The sequence below is a fragment of the Leptonotus elevatus genome, chromosome 20 (assembly GCF_054856555.1).
Source record: "Leptonotus elevatus isolate MCC_2025b chromosome 20, RoL_Lele_1.0, whole genome shotgun sequence".
NCBI classification, from domain to species: Eukaryota; Metazoa; Chordata; class Actinopteri; order Syngnathiformes; family Syngnathidae; genus Leptonotus; species Leptonotus elevatus.
The window spans coordinates 5,387,432-5,410,868 of record NC_141258.1 but is presented as its reverse complement, the minus strand read 5'-3'; the positions used below and the strand labels follow the sequence as shown (position 1 = coordinate 5,410,868).

General features: G+C 40.0%; 2 protein-coding genes across 9 annotated transcripts in view; one reads left to right on the top strand and one right to left on the bottom strand.

Moving 5' to 3' along the window:
• The window catches only part of fbxl15 (F-box and leucine-rich repeat protein 15), a 96,718-nt gene that overhangs the window by 22,660 nt on the left and 50,621 nt on the right, over window positions 1-23,437 (top strand). For all 6 annotated transcript variants that reach the window (XR_015091644.1, XR_015091642.1, XR_015091640.1 and 3 more), the window contains one exon: window positions 10,969-11,021. The gene's annotated coding sequence lies outside the window, so the exon portion shown is untranslated. The remainder of the gene's footprint in view (window positions 1-10,968; window positions 11,022-23,437) is intronic.
• LOC147156576 (paired box protein Pax-2a-like) overlaps window positions 8,065-23,437 on the bottom strand; it is a 28,078-nt gene continuing 12,705 nt past the window's right edge. The window contains exons 5-9 of one of the 3 annotated variants that reach the window (XM_086064176.1): window positions 22,056-22,231; window positions 18,635-18,749; window positions 11,325-11,426; window positions 10,337-10,423; window positions 8,065-9,374 (exon numbers count right to left, since the gene is read on the bottom strand). In XM_086064176.1, the coding sequence (XP_085920302.1) occupies window positions 9,262-9,374; window positions 10,337-10,423; window positions 11,325-11,426; window positions 18,635-18,749; window positions 22,056-22,231 (593 nt within the window). In that variant the 3' untranslated portion in view covers window positions 8,065-9,261. Of the gene's footprint in view, window positions 9,394-10,336; window positions 10,424-11,324; window positions 11,427-18,634; window positions 18,750-22,055; window positions 22,232-23,437 lie in introns of all 3 variants that reach the window. The other 2 variants (XM_086064177.1, XM_086064178.1) reach the window with 2 other exon arrangements.

Here is a 23,437-nt window from a genome sequence, read left to right as displayed (position 1 = left end):
CGTAGTTCAAGATATGCTAAGAAAAGAAGAAATGTGCAACATGATCTTCTTTTGAGGGAACAAGTTTCCTTCCTATCCTGATATCCACTCCCAAAATAAAACATTCCCGCTGGTCCCTGAAAATGCCCCGCATTTGTTCCACGACGCAGCGCCCGTGCCGAGCGGCGGGCGTAAGTAAATGAATAAATCGGCTGATGTTGAATTTTCCCCTCACTTGGCTCCACTGACACAAATAGGATCTACAGTAATTTATAATGCTGTTAGTGGAGGCGGCTCTCGCTGCAAGCGAGGTGCCTGTCACCTCTCGGAGGACCTGCGGGGCTCCCGACATCCCGCTTTGCTATTCTACTCGCACCCTCCTGAAAGGCTAAGTGACATCAAGCCTCGTTATTATCATCACATGCCACATTTGTAAGTGGTTAGCCTGCAAATTGTGATGAAATAGGCTGAAGCCCCTTCTGAGCTGGAATTTGTCAAATGTTGGATGCCAAGAAGGAAGGAAAAAGAGGGCCGTAGGGCGATGCTTTTACATCTTAAAACTCCATTCTGTTGCTTTAGAGATGTTTTGGAACCCTTCTGGACGTACATGAAGGCTTTTGCTGAATATACATGAGTTAAAAAAAAATAAAAATCGAGAACCAGAAGGTTTAGAAGATAACTAGGCTTTAATCTGATAACAAATTCATGCTATAATGTGCAATTTTGAACTTTGAACTTTTTTTTCAGCTGGTGTGGCAGCAATACATGTGCATATATCTCAACTATACTTTTTAGTTGGGATGTTCAATGCCACTTTTTTTTTCAGACTGATACCAGTATGACTACTCAAGTCTTGAGTAGTGACCAATACCAATACTACTTGTACTTTCGATACTTAAAATTTGCAACAAAATTAATGACAGATAATTTTAAAGAATGACCTATATATCCCAATATAACATTTTCCTTAAAACTGCATGAAATGAATGGCAATTTTCTAGTTTTCTAGTTCCTGATAGAAGACAGCCACAAGAGGGCGGCCGATACCTTGAAATAAGATCTGGTATCGGCCTGATACGGCCTAATACTGATACCTGTTATCGATACTCGCCCATCTCTTTTCCACCAGACACATGGTCCACAGGAAGTCATTCAGATCTACTGCAGGCCATGGAAAAGCCAAAGAAAGTTAATTATTTACTCTTTTTATTCCTTTTTTTGTGGTGTGGAGAGGTGAAGGGTTAAAATCTCAACACAGTTACATTATCTCAAGTATTAATTTGTTATTTGTTTATGTTTAAAATACAATCACTGTAATGTGCTTTGTGTCAACATGCTATTAGCATAAATGCTATCACTCTCATTTGCTAATGCTATGCTAAAAACTCAGTCCTGTTATTTTCAGACTTGTTGAGTTTCAGTACAATAAAACAATGACATAAAAAAAAGTTTCCTGAGACGTGTCACTGTCAATATCGGGTAGTTCACTATGTGCATTAACAGAAAAAACCCCGGACATTTAGATTTACTTAAGGAATTTGGTGGAATGGCTTATAGACGACGTAGCCTACACCAAAAACAAAATGGCAAATTATTAAATAAATTACTGAGAGAAAATGCGTGCCATTATACTCTTGACTGAGGACAGACACTTCAGTTTGATCTTGAGTCCTCGCAATACAAAACATAAACAAAAAAGCATCACATGGTGACCGAGAGTGAACACGGTCACGAGGTCAACCCCCCCCCCCCCCCCCCCCCACACACACACTCGCACATATAATGAGGAGGAAATTCCCTTGTTGGCATCAGTGTCAAATTGGGGAAACTCAAGTTTCAAACAAAAGGACCGACATCCCCCCCTCCTCCTCTCCAAGCTAGCCCCCCCTCCTCACCCCCCCCCTTTCTTCCATGATGTCCTGGTCTACTGTTTCTCTGTCACGTCAATTCCTCAGAGGGTTCATGTGACAAAACACTTGAAAGTTGCTTTGTCCCTCCTCCTTGTCACGTTACACTCCTTACTCCTCCTCCTCCTCCTCCAATTTTTCCTCCTGTTGTCTGCGCTGTCAACCCATAGCCTGGCACCTGCTCTCATGTTCCTAATTAGTCGCGTTTAATTAATTATGTGTGCCGTCTTATAGCTGGAGACGTCTTCGGATGAACAGCCAGTTCATTAGGTACACCTGCACAATAAATATCATATAAATATATATAAAGAAAAATAATTATTTTCAGAATTCGTCCGATTGGATTCAATGCAGGTGTACCTAATGTTGTGACTAGCGAGATTGACTTTGAGTCGACCATTTTATCGGCCGCTTTTCAGTCATGGTAAAGGGACACCTGACGTCACTGTAGCTGCATACCAGCTGCTCCGGCATCCTCCTGTTACGTCGGGATGCGCGGGGGACGCCAAACAAAAGCTTCCATCAAATATTTACCGACCCGGTCGGCATAACACGGGTGGGGAAAGATCAAGCTTGATTGACTTGATTAGGTCAACCCGAACGCTCATCGAGTTTCCAGCAGAAAAGATAAAAGTACCAAGTGGACTAAAAATATTGTCAGTGAAAAACATAGATCTACGTTTTGTTTGATTTTTGTTGAATAGCTTCAACCATACATTCTACTTTTGGACAGAATTATAATAATTACTAGTTTTAAAGAGGAAGTGCAAATTACCCATTAATATGTTCTATGCCGCCTCGCTAGTCTAAATACGGTATTCTAGTTATTCTTGTGTTAGGGAAATATGAGTTAAGCAGCAAAATCCAGAAGGCGGCCATTTTGCCACTTGCTGTCAACTAAAAATGACATCACAGTTGCTCAGGTCAACAACCAATCACAGCTCAGCTTCAGTAAACAGGTGCGCTGTGATTGGCCGTTGCCTGAGCCCTGAGCAACTGTGATGTCATCCTCAGTCGAAAGCAAGCGGCAAAATGGCCGCCGCCTGACATGGATTTTGCTGCATAATTCCACAAATGTAATATTAATCAGAATGCCATGTTTAGACTTTTGAGGTCACATATAACATATTATTGTCAAGAAATGTTTAATGTTGACTTCCCCTCATAACAGTATGTGCATAAAAATAGTTTCCAAGACAAGACCTGTGAAAGTTTGTGTAATAAACCCAAGCGCAAAGCCACTGGAGTTGTTTTGGGAGGCGTCGGCGTGACAACTGATTGCAAACAAAAATATTTGTCCTGGCCTCGCATAATTACATCCTCTCCCGCTTTGACTCGGCTTGCTTCCTGGAGGACCTGTTTGCGGCGACTCAATGACAAGAAGTCGAGTTGACAGGCCCGGAGTGAGACAGTTAAATGCCCCCTCGCCGCTCTGGATAATTAATAAATAAAGTACCAGGGGAGTCCTGTCATGGCTTCCTCTATGACAGGGGGCTGTCTCCAGTGCGCTAAAGCATTAAATGACCAATTCCTGTCAGACGAACTTCCACCGCACTCCCCCGGCGCCCTGGTTCTCATCGCCGCCTTCGCCCCGTGCACACGCGCCCGTATCGCTTTCTTTCCGACGAGAGGCGCTTTGCCGCTAGTTTTTTCTGCGACTGATGGCTCTAGTTCATTTCTGCCGAATTAATTGGTCCCTGAATGAATTGCGTTGACAGGGCAATTCATCATGTGTTTGGCCTGACAGTGAGCGCGGCGGAGGAAGGTGGGGGCGCGAGGAAGGAGGAAGTCTGGGGGTTACGTGGGGAAGAAGATGGGGGTTGATGATTCTGCCCCACACCCTCAACACGCTCCCGTGTCTCTCTCGGAATATTTCCCAGCTGTCCTTGCTTGCGAGCGCCTAACGCCGGGGCTGACAGCTGATTAGAGGGCCGCCTCTGTCTGTTTTGGAGGGTATACCCTCCCCATTTACTGGCCAGTCAGGTAGTAATCGCGGGACCACCGGCGGGCCGACATGTTCGCTAACCATAGCCATTAGGCTAATTATTTACTGGCAAAGAAACTGATGTTGGTTGTTCATCTGACCTCTAACTGATCCACTTTTATACAACGTGAACCAAACATTAGTTTTTTTTTTGATTGTTTTTTTTTTTTAAGTTCAGGATGTAAAGCTATTTTTTTTTCTGAGCAACGTAAAAGTTTTTCGGTTTTACTATATGCGACTGTTTTTATTAATTTATTTTAGGGGTGTCAAAATTAGTGCGTTAATTTTGATTTCACTTAAAGTTCCTTTAATGCCACAAATTTTATTAACGCGCGATTAATGACCGCCCCTCACTTGGAAAGCATGTACTGGGGGAATTCCAGTCGCAACGCAGCAGATACGTCCATGTCCAAATTTAGTAGTAATAAATAATAATTAAATAATAATACATATATTTGTGGAGACTGGGGTCAAGTTGTACTTTACAATTTAAAAAATGTGCAGAATTTCCCAAGGTACTTCATGTTAAAGATTAGATAGCTTTAATATGAAAAGAAGAATGCACTGAGCTGTCACCAATGTCTTGCAAATGCAATTATGCCATCTAGTGACAGAAAAATGACAAATCAATATCACTCGTTTTTTTACAGTACAGTGCATCTTTTTTATTTTAACTCAGTTTTATGAATTATTATGAAATAACTGCATCAAAATATGCAGCCTTAACAAGAGTATGAAAACCTTATTGTACATTTAGAACAGGTATAACAATTTGCGATTAATCGTGAGTTAACTGTTAAAGCCATGCGATTAATTATGATGAAAAAAAGAATATCGCCTGATGCCCTTTATTTATTTATTTATTTATTTATTTATTTGATTTGGTTGATTTATTTAGCACAATTTGAAAACAGTGTAAGAAGGGAATTTTATTTATTTTTTTATTTCAACAGTCAGAAATTTGTCATCAATCTGAACAAGCAAATCGGAACTCCATCCATGTAGACCTTTAATTGGGTAAGGAAATCTAGTCGCCTATCCACCACCGTGCATTTCATTCTTTTTCCTGTCTTATTTCTCACGCTAGCTTGTCAAGCACTTATCCGGCCAATCAATGCTCACTCATTAGGAACCTCCCCTCAAGTGTCCCGCCGATGTCCTCACACCGAGTGGAGAATCACCTCATAATTGGTGCTCAGGCATCATAACAAGCTAGGCTGCCCCGCTGACACGTCCGTACAAACAGGTCTAACGCGCCGATTGATGGATAGCGGAGAATCGTATTACATATTGCCACATCCAATTAGATACAGCACATAAAGCAGCACATCCTTCCCACCCAACAGCCGCTCGAGGAATATGAAGATGTGAAATGCATTTTCATATTTCCACGCCGTCGTCTCGCCGTGTCACCGGCAAGCAAAAAAAAAAAAAAAAAGATAACATCCCGAGGATTTATTGTGCATTTGACACGCCACTAACCAAATTAGCATTTGGCCGTCGCAGCATATTCATAGCGTACTCTAGTACACGCGGCGTGTGCAGTCAGCAGTTAGAAAGGTCAACAACGGTTCTGACGTCGTCCTACATGAGTCAAGTACACGGGTCCTAAACTTGCTTCCATGTCACCTACGGTATATTTGAGTAACACTCAACAAAAGTGTCAAACTTAGAGTTAATTACAAATAAGCGCAACAATAATAAAAGGCTAAGAACCAGGGATGTGCCTCCACCTTATCTCCTCCTGTTGTACTTTTAATTTGCCAATGATCATAATAGCAGCTTAGATTTTTGTGTAAATAGCACCATTCACATATGCTTACTACGCTTGTTTGGAACCAATGACATATTTCCGAACCGGTCTCGTATACAGTACACCAAATACTGTATATTTATATGTCCGTTGTCATGCAGTGCAGTCGAGTCGAGCATGATTGACAGTTACATCCTGGTTCAGACTTTACTGCTTTCACAGGAGAGAGACGCCAATTTAGACACGGAAAAGTTTCTAAATAGGATAAATCTGCTTTGGGAATTCTGAGCCTTTTTCTCCCCTGCCCCCTTTTCCTTTTTTCATAACAAGGGCTGTGAATGACAAACTCCTGGCACTCCACCGGGGTGCTATGAAATAAACAACATTGTAGAATAGGCAACAACTAGCTAAAATCACAAACCCCAAAATTGGCTTTAAATAGACAGCGTGTAGATCTTTTTTATTTTTCAATGTTCATTAATATAATTTTTTTTTAAATTCAATAATAGGCAAAAAAAAAAAAATGTATATATATATATATATATATATATATATATATATATATATATATATAGTAGGTCTAGTAGCTGTTAGCACATTAGCTGCTTAAAGTTACATTCAGTGATCCCTAGCACCATCTAGTGGTGAACTAATAATTCATTCATTTTAAAAACCGACTGTAGTATGCTAATAGTATGCCAAAAATATCTTGTAGCGCATAGGTCTAGTAATCGCTAATTATATGACATGGCTGTAGTCTCACCTTACTACAACTGTCATGTTTCGCCGCCATCTTCCTGCTACGGATGACCAAAGGATAACTTTGCGAATGTAGTTAGGCCCGGGTGGTGCTTGCATCGAGTGTCGGACCCAATGCGTCGACCACAACTTACCTGCAGGTGGTCGTCACTAACTCCCGTGATTCGGGCCCGTCACTTGTCACTTTCTGCTTTGCTCTTGCAAGCTTTTACTAGCTGTTTTTTTTTTTACTAGCTCCTCCGGCTAGCTGCTCTTGTTAGCCAATCCAGCCTATGGCTCCGACGCTCTTGTTAGCTACTCCGGTTAATTCCGGCTCGCTCGGTCTTTTGGCGTCGCTTGCCGGGCTTTTCAAACGGCTGCCAAGTCGCCGTCACTTGCAAAATGTGGTCTCTCTGAGCCACCGTAGTGCTATTCTATGACCACTAGATGGCGATAAGAACTACACACTGGGTCTTTAAATGCTGACATTACGCTACTGTCTTGAGGTCATACTAGTTTTCGAAAGCTTGAGGGCCTGAGCATCAGTAACTAAGCGGTAGGTGGGATTTAGTGACGGGTCACTTACCTCTAATGTCTGTGTGGTTTTTGAGGGCTAGAAAATGAACTCTTACTGTACGCTTATTTTCCAACAGCGCACTAAACGTCCCATTACCACCCCCCCCCCCCCCCCCTCCCCCGACGTGCTGTCACATGTACGCAGTGCTTTTTATCGCGCGCCCAAATCCTTCGCCAATTGCACACGGCTAATCGAGACGGTGTCCGCCGGCTGTAAATCAATAACGACGTAACTAAGTCGTACCAGGCGAAGGGATTACGGTGAGAAGAAAAGAGTGAAAATAAGCTTCCAGAGAGAGAGAGAGAGAGAGAGAGTGAGAGGAAGAGGGGGTGGTTGAGGAGGGATTTCACGCATAAATCTAGCGGCGGCTGCAACTTAAGCGCAAATTGAATTCCGAGGCGACGAGAGAGAGGAAAAAAATTAATTCAACTTTACAAAGCGGTGAGAGGGAGAGAGAGAAAGAGAGAGAGAGAGAGAGAGAGAGAGAGAGAGAGAGGGGTTAAACACTTTATGCGCTGCTCGCTGATCCGAATCGGAGAAAACATTCTGCGGCTCCCGCCTCTAAGGCACGTGATCGTGGTTACACCTGAGAAGTCGCTTCATTTTTCTCTAAACAGGCTCGTTAGTAGGAGACATTCATACAAAATTTTTCATTGTTATACTTTAAAAGAAGGAAATAAATCATGTCTGCATTTTTGCACCCTAATATTAGGGTTGGGCAAGCAACTGCGTGCGGGCGATATATGGACCACCGGAGCATTTGATGCGGCCCGACATGACATTCGAAAAACCTCAGAGGGAACAGCTATAAAAAGCCAAAACATAATGAATTCATGTTTTTAAACACCATGTAAAGTATAAATATACATTTGTTTATAAATCCATTTTGTTTAAAGATAAAGACGGAAAACTCTGCAGTATTTAATTGTGGTGCGTAGAGCTTTTTTTTGTTTTATCATTTCAGTTTTTTGGGGTCCTCATTTACCAGGGCCTGAAACCAATATAGTTTTTGCCTAAAATAAAAAAATAAAAAATAATTGTTTAAATAACAGCCATGTCTATGGTAAAAGATTTCAGACACGTTTTTTTTTATTTTTTATTATTATTATACAATTGTGACCAGCATTAATGAAAGAGATAATACCCATGAACATGAAAGACAGTTCTTACTGTATTTACATGAAGTGTTTTGTCACACACGCAGACACACACACACACACGCTCCTACAAATGAACATTAAATAAACTCCACCCACTGCACCTTTTTTAACAGCTTCAAATGCATATGATGACCATCTGCACTGCATAGAATGTATACATTTAGACTTCCTCCTGAAGCATGTGGCTTGTCCCTAATAATATTAATAACAACCAAATGAAAATAATATTAATAACACTGATCTCAATGATAGGCTGCTGTAAATAAACAACAAAAAGTCTTTGGCAAATGTGAATTACATTCAGTCAAAAAAACAAAAACAAAACTATGGCTGAAATTATGACGCGTTTTTTTTTTTAAGGCATTGACCTGATTTTTGACTCCAAGGCCTTTAATAATGAATTTCAATTTTTTGTTTTTTATTCTCGACATAGGGGGATGGCTGTTGGATCCTGTCCTGCCAAAGACTTGATCAACTCAAATGAAAACATCCAGCAGTAGTGCATGTTGTCGAGACGCGTCGCTTTAAGTGCCAAACCTAAAGCACATATGCATAAAGAATTCCTGCATATATAATAACGCTCCAGTGTTGCAAACCTTTGAAAATAGTGCAAAATCAACAACAAAAGTAAGAAAAAAAAGGACACAAAATGTTGCCTTTCAAATCCTGACACAGCAGTTTAGTCCTTTAAATTATTTGGGGGGAAAAACTGAAATAAAAAATATTATTAAGATACATCCACTTGCTTTCATGGCAACGCACTGCACTTTTTTTTTTTTTTTTTTAAACATGTTGATTGTGTATCACAGAGTCCTAATCTTCTCACGGCATTCCGCCATGCTGGATGATGGATGAAAATGCAGCCGGCTCATCTCGCGGCGTTCCCGTTTTGCTTGAGTATTTAAGGGAGGAGAAATAGGAAAATAAAAGGCCGCTGCTACATTTTGAAGCCCCAAACAGTCCCTGCTGAGAGCTGCCAAGCAAAGGAATGTACAGTATTGATCCACAATGGCTGATTTTAGTTTTTTTTTTCTTTTTCTTCTTCTCACTTTTCCACAACCGTCTACTGTTCATCAAGTTGGAGACATCTTGAACAGCCACTAACACCCCAACCCGCCCAAAAAGTGGCCTCATTGTGTGAGCTCTGTGTTCCTCACACGTGCTCAAATATGGAGGCTGAGGCGGTGGTCCTGCAGGTTGATTTGGTTTCCATGGTAACTAGTGGCGATCATAGGCAGCGGCAGCAGTGGGTGGGACGGAGCCTCTCGACGCGGCACTATAATAATAAGGGGAACCTGAAAGTTAACAGAAGAACGCACCATTTGAAACAATGAGTAACGGCATTTTTTTCCTTGAAATTTATATTGTCAGCAATTCTCACTCTCGCAAATGTTTACGTCATGTAGAAATATGAGGACATTTTCAGCTACGTTTTGTAAATACTGTACACCATTAAAACTACATAAAAAGCAATAGAAACTAATATTATAGTGATAACTTCTGAATATATTTAGAACAAAATCAGCATTAATTCAATAAAAAATTTAGTTCAGAATATAATTTTTTATTTTTTTTATATTGTGGATGTAAAATCACTGTTTATTTGATTTGTTAATTTAGCCTGGCACTTCAATATGCTCTTGACAATAGGCCAACAGTACCTTTCATTTATTAGTTATTGCACTGATTAAATAGGGGCATATGTTAATGAATAGATGATAAATAACATTATATTAAATATTTTTTTATCTGTTTCTAATATTGTCATCAACAACGTAACCCACAATAACTTCCAATTCTGTCTTCATAGTAAAATATAGCATTCTGGAGTTGGGCATGTCAGCCATCTTTGTGGATACTGACTCCACAGTTGTGAAAAAATGTAAAAGTGTTGTCACATTTTTCTATTAAAGATTAGCCAATGTTGTGATGTGGCAGTAGATTAGCAAGCTTGTTAGCGGCTAGTTAGCGGCTAATCTAATGTAAGTGAAATGAAATAAGATATTCTTTGATACTTTACATCCAGTATGCTATTAATTTGTAGACTTGTTCTTTTAATGAAATACATATTTCCTGAAAAGAAAATGGTGACATTTCTGTTTAATTTTCAACTAATCAGTAGTTAATTACCTGGAAAAATAAAGCTAGCTAAGGATTGGAAATAGTAGTAGGCTAGCATGTGGAAATAGTAGTAGGCTAGCAAGTGAGTTAGCAGGCTAAGCTAGCCGCAGTACTCACTTAGTAATGCCGGATTGCTGAATCGCCAAGCTTCATTGTAGGTGGTGTACTGTGGATGACTGTATGGGTTCCCCGAAAACTCACTCCCTGCAAAACAAGACAACAAACAATACAAATTTCAATGCCTTGGGGAAAAAAATCACATTTTTCGTACCCCAGCCGCCATTTCTCACGGCAGTCGAGGAGGTGGGGGGGAAAAAAACGATAGTCATGGACGTGTGACCGTTCAGGCACGTAATTTATTTCTTTTTCATTTGGCTTAAGTTATGCAACAGTGAACAATACAGGAGGTGACGCTGAGGCCGCCTTTCCACGTCCCATTTATGGATATCTACCCATTCTTCTTCCCCCGTTTTTAATTCCGAGCCGGTCTACTAATAAATGGCAAGTGTTATTAATAAACTGCTCCATGCATACATTTTGCATTCAGCGCCATAAATCTTGCTTTGAGCTTTTAGCCACAGAATTTCACGGGAGAAAGGGGAAGTGTCGGCGAGCGCGGCAGCGACGGTTCGACACCTTTGCTTCCTTTACGAGACAATAAAGGCCGTAATTTATATGAAGCCGCTGAGGAATGGCTTTGCTTTAACAGTGTTTGGCGCCCGACACTAAATCTCATTCTTTGTGTGCAGGGTGAACGGTCTGGAACATCGCACGACAACTGGAGTGAGGCGAGAAAGTCCAGGTACGTTTGTCTTGGGGAATTTGCACCTGAACATTTTTATTTGTCAAACTCCTGGAAATCCAATTCACGACGTCGCTACTTCCAATTTATTTATTTATTTATTAACGACGTGATCTCATGGTCATTTTATGTAGGAAAAATAATAGTCATTCTCATTTTATGTTGATTTCCTTCGTTAAACTTTTCAATGACAAGCAAAACTTTCATGCTAGTTTTTTTTTTTTTAATCGGGCATTAGACCCTCAACAAAGGGGGTTCATGTCAGCAAATAGAGTAGACGTCAAGTTTGCAATTGGCGCTTACCAGGAACCATTCCAGCGAGCGTAGAAGTCGGGTAGCTGCCCTGGCCTGTGGGGGGAACGTGAGGGGGGTAGCCGGGTAATGTTGTGTTGGCCATGTCCCGACCTGAGCAGACAAACATGACAAAAGAACCAGACATGCTTTGGTAATACTGAAGACAATAGCAATAAAGTTTTGCTATTTGAATGGTAACAAATGTAAGATATAATCCCTTTATCTTTAAGTTTGACTTTTTATTTTTGGGGAGAAACCAACTAAAATGACTCCAAAACTTTTTCTTCTTCACTTTTTTTGCATAAAAAAAAAAGAAGTCTGTTTTAATCTTTCTTTTCAAAAGCAAATCAAGAATTTAGTAGTATTTCATACAAATAGTTTGAGAATTTTCTTACGGTTATTTAAACAAAAAAGTATTTTTTTTTAATAAGCCTCATGTTGCTTATATCGTGAATGTTCTTAATTGGCAAACAATGATTTGAATGCCATCATATACAATTTTTTTTATATTTTTTAGGAAACTTAAGTAGATTAATTCAAAGTGCTCTTGAATAGATTGAAATGTTCAGTACTGTTTTTTTCTGGGCCGATGCCGATTATTAGTAGTCAAGGAGGCCGATATTCATTTTCAGTAAAAAAAAAAAAGGGGGGGGGGGATATTGGCGTCAACATTTTTAAAAATACAAATGTCAATCTTGACTTTGTTGCAATGTCTTAAAGCACGAATGCTTATTGAACAATTTGTCAGATGTTTTTTTTTCATTAAAAAAAAAACAAATCTTAGACAATATACTTCATTTTAAATGTCTAAAAAAATGTCCAGGATGCTCCCAAGGTTATCAGTACGTCTTAAAAAGTTAAATGGACACTTAAAGAAGTAAATACCGTAGCTCTGTTTTTTTCTAAATGAAAAAAATCCCTGAAATCTTAAACTTTAACATTTCTTTGTTTTAATGTCGAACAAAAACAAAAGGTTCAGGAGGTTCCCAGGGTTTTATCTGTACCTTTTATCGGCCGTCAGATTTTGGAAAAAAAGGCCTATACACATGCAAAAACTGTTCAGCGTCATGAGAATTTCATAGCTGTTCATACAGAAATTGTAATTAGCATTTTTGATTGTTTTTATCAGTGAACGTAATCACAACAATAAGCTCTGACTACTGAAAACTGGAAACTGACCAACGGGATGAATTTAGTTCATTCATATCATGGTACACGTTTCATATGTGCAACATGTTGCACTCTTTTGCTGATTCAGCTCTGTTGCGCCGTAGCCTTCAGAGGGATTGAGCCCGCGGGCCCCCTCTGCGGAGCGCCACCAGCGCGTCTTGCACATATTCAGCTCCGTAATTGAGAGTGACGGTTCGGGTCGTCCTCGCTGGCCCGCGGGGATGTTTTTTGGAGCGCGGCACGTAACCTCAATCTGCACAGGCGCCATTGTGGACCAGTGGCCCCGCTATATTGTGGCGGCGAGGGCTCCAAAGGGGGGAACAAGAAAAAAAAAACGACTCTCTCGATGGAACTTTAATGAGGACAAGATGCCACAAAAAAAGGGTTGTCTTTGTGTGAAGCGTTGGCGTAGACGTGTGGAAGAATATTTGAAATCAGGGAGATGCAGCAGCATGGCCTGTTGGAGACATTGTTGAGCTACTACATCATCAGATATAATTTACTTTGCTAAAAAGTAGTGAGTAGAGTTACACTACTACCTAAATACGCTGCTGGGACAACTACAGAAATGACTGGATTTCTGACAAATGTTATTGCTTATTTTGTAATAAATAAACATATAATTAGAATCTCCATTTGAAAAAGGTGGTCAAGCGCATGCCAAAGCAACAGGTGGCGCTATAACCCCTAGAGCTCTTGATCAACATTTCTAATAAGTGGATTAAATAAAGTTAAAATAGAATACAAAATACTGGCTACGAGGTATGGAGATCATTTTATTTAAAAAAAAATTAATTCATTTATTAGTTTAATAAAGAGACTACAGATAAAAAATACAATAAAAAGTGTGTCAAAAAAAAAGAGAAGCTTTTTTGTTTTTGTTTTTTTAGAGACCAGTCTGGTAAATGTGCCTAAGCAGGAGGCCATTTTAGGCCCACAAAAAGAATTAGTTTGCCACAAGCCAGTGCACTCGCGTCAAAGGGAGCCGTGGGAGTGCTGAGGGTGGGTGGAGTGTTTTGCTTCGCCAGCGGTGAGGCCTATTGTGCGCCCGTGTGTATTTGAGACACACTGGTCACAATTGTCGCAAGTAACCCAACCATGTCTTTGTATGATGGCAAGCAGATGCTTCTAGCTGAGAATCACGTTCTCAAGTGAAACCGCGACTGAGATTTGAGAGTATTTGCATCAGACGTGAGCAGCCGATGCCAGATCAATGCTAACCGCGCTACCGATCCGAAGTTTGACCGGGATATCAATGCAGTCCTTCTTGGTTAACCCTTCATTGGGAAATTTGATTGCTCCTCTAACCTTTAAAAGAGGAAGTCAATCCAGTCTGTAGTCGTTGAATACCTCCGCCAAGGAAAGATTTGAGTCACTGAAGGCATTTGTTGCTTCTTTTTCCGGCGAATTCGAGTTGGCGCTCGCCGACTGTTGCTTTATGTCCTCCAGTTTGCGGGGCGGGCACCAGTTGGGGAAACAGTGTTTACGGCCATGATAGCCTCATTAGCTGCGTCCTCGCCTTTTGTTGCCTCCTCAACAGAGATTCTCATTAAAAGATGGGCTTCTTTATATTATTGTTGCCGCCTTTTTGACAGTCCTTTTAGATTGAATGCCAGCGAATCGAGCTATGGTTGATTTGATCTACTGAGCAACAACGTGACATTTGCAGCCTGTAGCATGTAGTGCAATCTTGTATCTGCACCAAAATTTGTGTCCAACTTTCCACACAATATTTTGTAGACAAATACAAATTTTCTTGGTAGAAAACAACTGCTGATAATCCCGAAAACACAGTCAGGACGTTAGCTACTTAAAAATCTGACAATTCTTTCTTTGGCATGGACCTTAATTATCGACTTCCAATCGTAACACTGCCCCCCCATGGTTTATGATAGTACTGCAACATGTGGCGCTTTTACGCCAGCTCTCCCTGGATCTTCAGACTAACTAAATGCCATTACAATTCCTTCATAGGAGAAAAAGAAAAGATTTCTTTGGCAAAGACAAAACAATCCCGGAAAGTTTTGAGCATGACAACAAGAAGCGCAACAGCAAAACTTCATCTTCATTTGGCAGCGGCGCGAGGCCATTAGCGACTGCCTCTTTAGCTCGATGCAGTCTAGCATGACAGGGACACCTTCATGTTCGCCGCAACAACCGCAAATCTTTGACCTCCATCTTTGAGGCGTTCACAAGCCAAAAAGAAAGGAGGGGTGAAAAATCCCGGCATCCTAATTAATTACAAGGGAGTAAAGAATGTTTGGCGAGCCAAATTGCTTTAAATCCCCAAACACTGGCTGAAAGTCGCTCATTATCAAACGTGCGCTCAAAGGTTAGTTTGTGATTGTGATAGCAGACTTATAATTCATCTCCAAGGGTGTGTTGACATGGACACAGCTACGTTCAAAACCGCGTGCACAGCAAAGCAACAGGTGGTGCTATAACCTGTAATGAAAAAGATGAGCAACCAAACGTTCCACTCCAGTCCTCTAGGTGGCAGTAATGCACTTTACAACCTTAATGCAGCAAGTTCGTTTCAATGCATGTTTGTGCGCTGGGTGTCATTGCCTCATTTGGCCCTGATGCAAGTGGAATGTAACAGAAATGTGAGAATAAAATTCCAAATAAATGGTTTATCCACATCTGTCATGAGATCGTCTTTTGCTCATTTACCATGTTTATTAGGACTGAACAACCAGCAAAACATGGGTCTTAAAAGCAACAATGTCGAATTGGGCAAAAGTGGAGTTAGTCTTCAATATTGCGCTTTAAAATAACACCAAAAAGTTTTAGTGGCCTACCCAAAGAAAACCCAAATAAAAATATTTTTTCAGAAGAAATTAATTTTTTTTCTTGTGATGTTCTACTTTTCTTACAGGAAAAAAAAACTGCTGTATTTTTCTAAGGTGAGGCAATTTTCTGCACTGGAAAAAAATGTGACTTTGTGAATTCAATTTTATAATTTTTTTCATGAAAACCTGTAAAACTTAAATTATTTAGTTTTTTTGGTGGAAATGACTATAATTAATGTATCTTTAATCTATAAAATTCTCTTATCAAGAATATTTTTTTCTCTCGCAATATTCCGCCCGCTCTTACTAAAAAAAATGACTAATCCATCTGGAATTTCTTTTATCCTCTAAATACAAATCTTTTATAAACATAAAATCTCACAATATAATCACATCATATCATCCTCTTGTTATTGGAGAAATCCCTTGACTAATAACTTTTCTGGACAAACTTTGTGGGGTTTTTTTTCCCCAGACAAACGTTTGTGTAAAGCAATTGTGGTGAGTGTCATTGACACGTGCTTTAAAGGCCTTTTGAGGCCTCCATTAGCGGGCCCAGTAGGGAATAACACGCGCTCACTTTGTCAGTATGCACAGTAGAGAAGTGCCAAACTCCCATTGATAGACCAGAAGAAAAACACCTCCGCTCGGGAACTCTCAATAGAACGAGTGGACAATCGGCCGTATCGAAACCATCTCGCCGTTGACTAGTTGGAAATACACACACACACACACACACACACACAAAGTTCTTCACAAATGGAGTCTATTTGAATTTTAAGCAGAAGACGGCACGGCGCACCTCGGATGGGATTCATCAAATAAAATGACTTCCCATATCAACAATAGAAATTACCTGACAATGTTCAATTATCCTAGCCACATATTCATGGAGCCTTTTCGGGGGTAAGAGGGACTATTTAGCAGGTTAATGTGCTTTAATGTGGAGGAAAGGGAGAGAGAGAGAGAAGACCTCGCCTCTGAATTTCGATGCTTCGCACAATGCCCTTAAATCCTTTCTTAGTGGAGCCTGCTGCTTTTCAAGCGCCTAATAGGATAGGCAGAGGACACAAAAGATGTCTATCGGTTGCTGTCACAATCCCGTTTTCTGGCCGTGACTTCATGAATCAAGTCTAATAGATTATGCAAATTCCGCGAGTAGGAAATCAACGTGATCAATGACTTTAGTTGGGAAAACTGATGCGAAATCTTAAGTTTCCTCCTCGTTAACGCACAATTAATTTGAAATTGGATCCCGGCCTAAATATTAAGCATCATTTAGCTGCTTTTTTTTTTTTTGCTTACAATTGCCCTTCCAGGCGTTTGTATCACTGGTAAATAACACAAAGCCACGAGAGACATTCATATTTGGCACAACAGGAGCTTCATTACTTTGACCTCTAAATGTTTATTTTCCTGCCAAGAAGCAGTGAACAACCGACATTATGAAACACATTAAATGATTGTAGTGTATGTCTCTCAACAAAGGATCATTTCATTCAGTTGCCAATATTATGTGGGGTGTGAAAGGATTCAAGGATTTGAAAATACTCGATTCGGTTGGTCTCAGATGGATTACGATTCAATTCAGGTACAGTACAGCTTGATTCCAGGGGTACTGTACATTTGCTGTTTCCTTCTAAGCTATTTCTACATATCTCGATATATTTCAAAATGGAAATCCAAAAACGATTTTCCGGTTCAAACCAGTTTTTGTTGCACCTGTATAAAGTTAATGGCCTTCCTAAGGAGCTCCAAAAAATTACAGGTGTCAACTTTCTTCTCAATGGGCAATTATTAGTGATAGACGATATGTTTTTTTTTAAGGCCGATGCCGATACCGAATATTAGTAGTCAAGAAGACGGATAACCAATATTTGGAGCTGATATTCAGTTGCAGTAAAAGAGAAAATATTAGCGTCAAAATTATATATATATATATACATAAATAACATTTTTCTTGTAATTGTAAACATATACAGAATTGACAGCTTTGTTTAAAAATTATAACAAAAATTGCAAGGATCTTCCGGGGTCATCAGCATGTGTTAAGTTAAATTAAAAACTTAGTAAGTAAATAATTCCCTAAAGTTTTCTTCTGTAAATAGTTTTCCAAACTTTCAACCAAATTTTCGAATTTATTAAAAAAAAATGTTTTTCAAAAATAAAAAGTATAGGGAGTTCCCAGTGTCAGCATCAATTTTTTTTATACAGTGTAGATTTAAATAAATACATAAATAAAAAGTTCCCTTTATCTCACTGAGCGACAAATGCATGCAAATGTGGCTAATTTGTTTTTTTTGCCAGGGTTCGTAAAAGGTTTCAAAAGATCTCTGCAGACTGTGAACACTTGTCTGAATTTGTTCTAAATGTCTTTGGACAAGTAAAAAGTGTCTGTGAACATCTCACAAATCCTAATACAAACCCTTAATTTGCTCCGTTCACAAACGTTCGACAATCAGTGAGATACCAGCTTTATCGGCCTTCAGATTCGTAAAAAAGGCCGATTCCGATATTTGCCAATCGGCCCGTCCGATAATCGGTTCATCCCTAGTAATTATTGGAGTTCGTCTACGTTCAGACAGAATAACTCAACTGTATTATGCATGATGTTAAATAGCTACGAATGTAAGTTTTTATGGCATTTCAAGGCAGCAAAAATTGGGCATCGACAAAGCCCCGAGACCAGCCCCACATTTATTTTTTTTACTTGTACAGTATATAGCCGGTAAGGCAAATCATGTGCATGTAGCCTGCTCCATATTTGGTGTTAAAATCTGCATCAAAATTGTATACATTTTTGTTATCAAACTATTTTGACTCTTTCAAAGTCAATATTTCAATTAACCGGGCAATCATTAACTGTGACAAGGAGGAGAAGTAGGCTGCGAGATTGGGCGGAGGGGGGGGGGGGGGGTGTTGCAGTGGTGAAGGTGGGGTTGAGTGGTGCTGTTTGTAGGGTGACACAGGAGGGTGGAGTAAATGATCACGGTGTTAGAGTGAGGCGGCGGAGGTGCCAGAGCGTATTTACCGAGGCGCATTACTCGTGTTCCAAGACGCACAAACTACCCCCACCCCCCCCTCCTCCAGGTGACAAAGTGAACAAATCACAGAGGCAGCCAACCAGCAGTCGCTCCCCGCCCTGATGAATCTGATCTAGTGACACCCAAAGGACCTTGTCACCCGTGCCCCAATTTCCGAGCTGCTCGCTCAGCAAAACAACGCTCGGACGACAGATGCTAAACGCTCCGAGCGAGACGACGTTAAAAAAGCCTTCACACTTGACTTGTTTGGTTTGACTTTTTAATGTTCACACATTCCCGTACAGCGCTCTCGGAACCCGGGGCTTGATCTTACCTACGGGGTAGCTTTGCGATACGCTGGGGCCCAGCTCCGGGTTGGCGTTGGACGACAAACTGGGCTTGACTTCGTCCAGGCTGGAATTGAGGCCAGGCAGCGAGTACTCATTAGCCTGAGGGGAGCGGACAACGGAGGGGTTACGCAAGCAGGCAATTCCTTGATGCCAGCGCCGGGCTCCAGTATACGTTTGTATGAGAGCATTGTGCGAGTGGAGGCCGCGGTGGAAGCATATCATGAATGTGTTTGGGTATTGTTTGAGAGGAAGTGGGCTTTTCGTCGGATTTGCATGGGAAGCCGAGGCGTCAGCTGGCCTTTTGTGCCGGCGAGTTTTCGTCTTGAGCGGATCCGCTTTGTTGCACGCGCGCCATGTGGCCACCCACCTTTTTAACTTTGGACCGACCTCCCTAAAACCGACGTACACGTTTTGTAACGCTTAAGTCACGCTTAAGGTTACATGAATACAAAAAAAGTGTGTTAAAAATCTTTATGATATGTTCTCTAAACACGGCGCACTCTAAAAACAGTTGGGTAAAAAATGGACAGATCCTCTACTGAGTCAATAAATGGCTCTTTTAATGTAAAACATAAACATAAATATTGGTCAGATCCTTTACTTGGGAAAAATAATTGGGTCATTTTGTAAAAAAAAAAAAAAAACATAAAGTGGATCGGTCCATTTTTGATCCATAATTGGTCAAAAGGTTTAGCACATCTATTTTTCCTTTTTTTTTCTTCTTAAAATTGGATGTCAAGCAGTTTAAGTCTAATGTATAGCTTGAAATGATACAATGGTAAATGGTGAACTGCCAATGTTAAAAAAAAAACAAGCACCCCAAACTGATTTTTATATCTACTTAAGGTGGCTACTTTTTATTACTGTTATTCATTTTTTGTTGTTCTGTGCATTCATTTCAGAGTCCAATTAGACATTGAACTGATAAAAAAAACAACTACTGACTGTATTAGAGCACACTAAAAAAAAAATCTTTATAAACGAGATTTACTATTTTTGGGGTAACATTACTGTATTATATTAAAGGTTAAAAATTCAGATTTTTTTTGCCAAATATATAAAAAAAACAAAAAAACGTTATAATTATTTTGCATTTTTACTCAGTTTCCATTGAGATCTTAAATCCAATACAAAATAAAAACTGTCTTTTTTTTTTTTTTGCGGTGATGGCAGCTGTTAGCATGTTTTTTTTATTTTTATATCTCCTTAATGAGATGAGACTTCCGGAGTGGGACAATATTTGTCCGAGGCCCGGTGCGAGTTCAGCGGCCATGGGTTTGTCTCTGTGGGCCCCGCTCCCATGAGGTGGGGGGGGGGGGGACGGCGGGGCCACGCCTGTGACCCCACTCTTGTCTGCTTCTATCGCCGATAAACTCTAATTGTCTGCTACAACTGTTGGCTGGCACAAGGTCGGATGTTTGGCTCTATTGGGCAGACGTTTTCTCATGCAGATGGGAGGCCGCGCCGTGAAAGGGATGACCACATGGCAGGCAGAAGTGTGGGAGGGCTCCGTCCATTGAGAGCCGCGTCGCCAGAATGGCTTTTTAATGCGTCACTACAGCGTCCAGACACTTGGCTAATAGGGCCACATTTTGCACAGGAAGAGGGGGGGGGGGGAGAAAAAGTGAGAGGCCCCCATGAAAGGGAAAGTGGTCTGATTAATATTGCATTAAATTAAAACTGATTTTTCTGGACGGTTCCTTTTTTAAGTCCGACCGCCCCCTCAGGCCCCTCCTTTTTCTTCATGCCGAGCCTTTTAATACTCTCCCTGACGCTCTTTGTGATTGCAAGTCATTTCCAATTGGTTTTGGTATTGATCTTCCAGTAGAAATCAGTTTTGTAATTAGCTGCAAATTAGGCCCTCTTCTGGAGGTGAGGCCTGTCCCACTGATTTATCACCTGACTAATTTGGCCCGATTGCACAGAAATTAAAATGAACTCAATTAGGCCACTGCTTTTTTTTGCTTTTTATGGCGCCGACTTGTAGTTTGCAGGGAGAAATTAATAGTCTCTTGTTGTTTAATCGTATAATGAATGTAAATAAAGGTTATCCGTTGTAATAAAGCCACCGTTTTTTAATAAGCAGCATCGGGGGAGGGGGACTCGCTGCCATCCGAGTCCTCATCCTGGAAGGATGTTCATTCATCTATTCATTCAAAAAAAATGTACCGCAGATTCCAACTGCCTGGTGACAAACATTTAGTAGGAATTTTTGTGTGTTGACAAATGATTGACACCTCTGAAGTTACGCCTTGTCAAGCTTCAGTTAAGCTTTGTGGTTTCTTATACAATCAAATATAGAGCCACAGGCGACTTATTTTTCACAGGTCATATTTTTAATTTACTGTCAAGTTATAATTACTGTTGAACAAATATGTCTTTTTTTTTATTTATTTTTTATTGCTGCAGTAATTCTCCCTTTGATCAGGTGGCGTCCCATTAGCCTTTAACATAATGGCAGCAGAATTTGACCTTTCACCTGCAAATGCTTAAGGTGTGGTTCATTACAACTTTTCTCGTAAAATTTGACTTCATGTTTCTTGTAAAATTGCCGCTTTTTCACGTAACTATGCCATTTCCCTCGTGAAATTGTGGCGTTTTGTTTTCAAATGGCAATTTTTAAAAAATATGACTAATTTGATCAAATTTGACTTTTTCATGTCGTTGTCATTTTCTCGTTATTGTGCCCTTTTCTCACACTATTACAAATTTTAATAAAAAAAAAAAATCCTAAATTTGACTTAAATAGAATTTAACTTTTTGCTTGTAAGTATGACTTTTGAATTAAAATTTTTTAAAATTCTTATTGACTTGTATTTTTACAACCTTTTTTTCTCGCAAAAGGCATTTGTTTTTAAAATTACGACTATTTTGTTCTATTTGCCATTTCCTTGTCATATTGTTTCTTAGTTCAAGTGATTATGACTTTTTCTTCCATTATAGACTCATTGCTTAAAAACAAATTCTATTTTTTCTTCTTTTAAAAAAAAAAAAAGGTTTTTTTTTGTATGATATTAATGTCATTATATATCAATAGAAAAATGTTAGGTTATCAATCGGCAAATTTTTCATGAACTAAAAAGCCAGTGACCTTTTTCGTATCACATCATATTAAATTCCTCATGTCACATATAGCTGGCAAATCAAGGCAAGAGGCAGTTTTTATTTGTATTAATTTCCCGTTGATGTACTGTTGTTCTCAATTATGGGCCATGCAAGGAATGTGTTTTTCACCGCAAAATCAATAACGCGTGGGAGTTTTCCAGGCAATTCCCTCCTGCCGCCTTTCCTCTTGGTGTCCATCTCACCAGCTTTAATTAGCCTCTCGATATGGAGTATCAATGTTTTTTTTTGTGTGCGCTCAATTCAAAATATAAAGAAAACGAAAGAAACAGCTCCACTAACCTGCTCCGGTTTGACGTGCTCCGATGTCGGGAAGACGTCCGGGTACGAGGGGCGTTCAAAGACCCGGTCCAGCGCTTCCAGCTGCTGCTGGGTGAAGGCGTCGGCCCTCAGGTGTTTCCGTAAACTCTCCACACTACCCTGAGAATCACTGTGTGGACCAGAACCATCTGAACCATCTACAAGGAGAGAGAGCGACAGTCGACACGCTGACCCACCCGCCATGTTTGTCAAAACCGTAGTTTGCGCAAATACTGGCTGGTCATGTTTATTTACTCAAATGCAGATTGAAAATAAAATCTTAGATTCTTAAGATTAATCAATTGAAATTAATCGATAAAATAAATAAAATTGACCAACCCAAAGAGAGGGTGGTATTAATTTGTACAAATACATATTAAACAGTGTTATGCTATATTACAATTGACTGTGTCAAGAGACTTGAGGACTTTAATATTGAGGACTACAATGCATAAACTTCTTAACTCATTCACTGCCATTGACGGCTATAAACGTCAAAAATTCATTTTTAATGTTTCTATTAGTTTAAATTGTGTTCTACTTTTGTTAACAAGAGTATGAAAACCTAGAATTGTTTTTATTGTACATTTAGAAAACATATGAAATTTGTGATTAATCGCGAGTTAACTAGTGAAGTCATGCGATTAATTAACTTTTTCTTTTTTTTAATCGCCTCTTGCCCCTAATTTTTATTCATCTTTTTTTTTTTTTACTTTTTTTTAATGAATTCATGGCAGTGAATGAGTTAAAGACTGTATAACCTCATTGATAAAAACCTTAGTGCCATCAAAATCCACAATCTCACCGGCTGTTTGCGTATCTTGGTAGGCCCCTGCTGTTTTGATTAGCAAACAGTACGCAATGGCGTCTACATCATTACACCTACTAGCCGTGGCGGAAAAAGGGAGGCAGTGGTTGCCGATTTGTCCGCCGTTTGCGGCAATAAAGTACTGTACTTGAAAAAGCTTCACTTTTACACCCTAATATTGCTGGTCTCTGCTAACCAGAAAGCATGGACTACTTTACAAATCCGTCGTTCTAAATTTGCGGTAGATTATGTTCTCCCCTGCGGTGAGAGAGCGGTGATGTATGATATGCAAGCGCTCTATTGATTGTCTGATCTGGTGGCAAGAGGGAGCTGAAATGGACTCGAAATGAACATCCTGCCTCAACCCATTGCGCCTATAATACTCTACTTAATCCCACCTTTTTGCTCCCCCCCCTTACGGAATTCACTTGATCAATCATGTCAGCATGCTATTACCATTCCGGGAGGGTTATTGCTGAATGTTTTTTTTACACCGGCCAGAGGAGGAATCAAATGCACTAGTTGTGAGAAAGAAAACATCTTCAGTGGTTTTTTT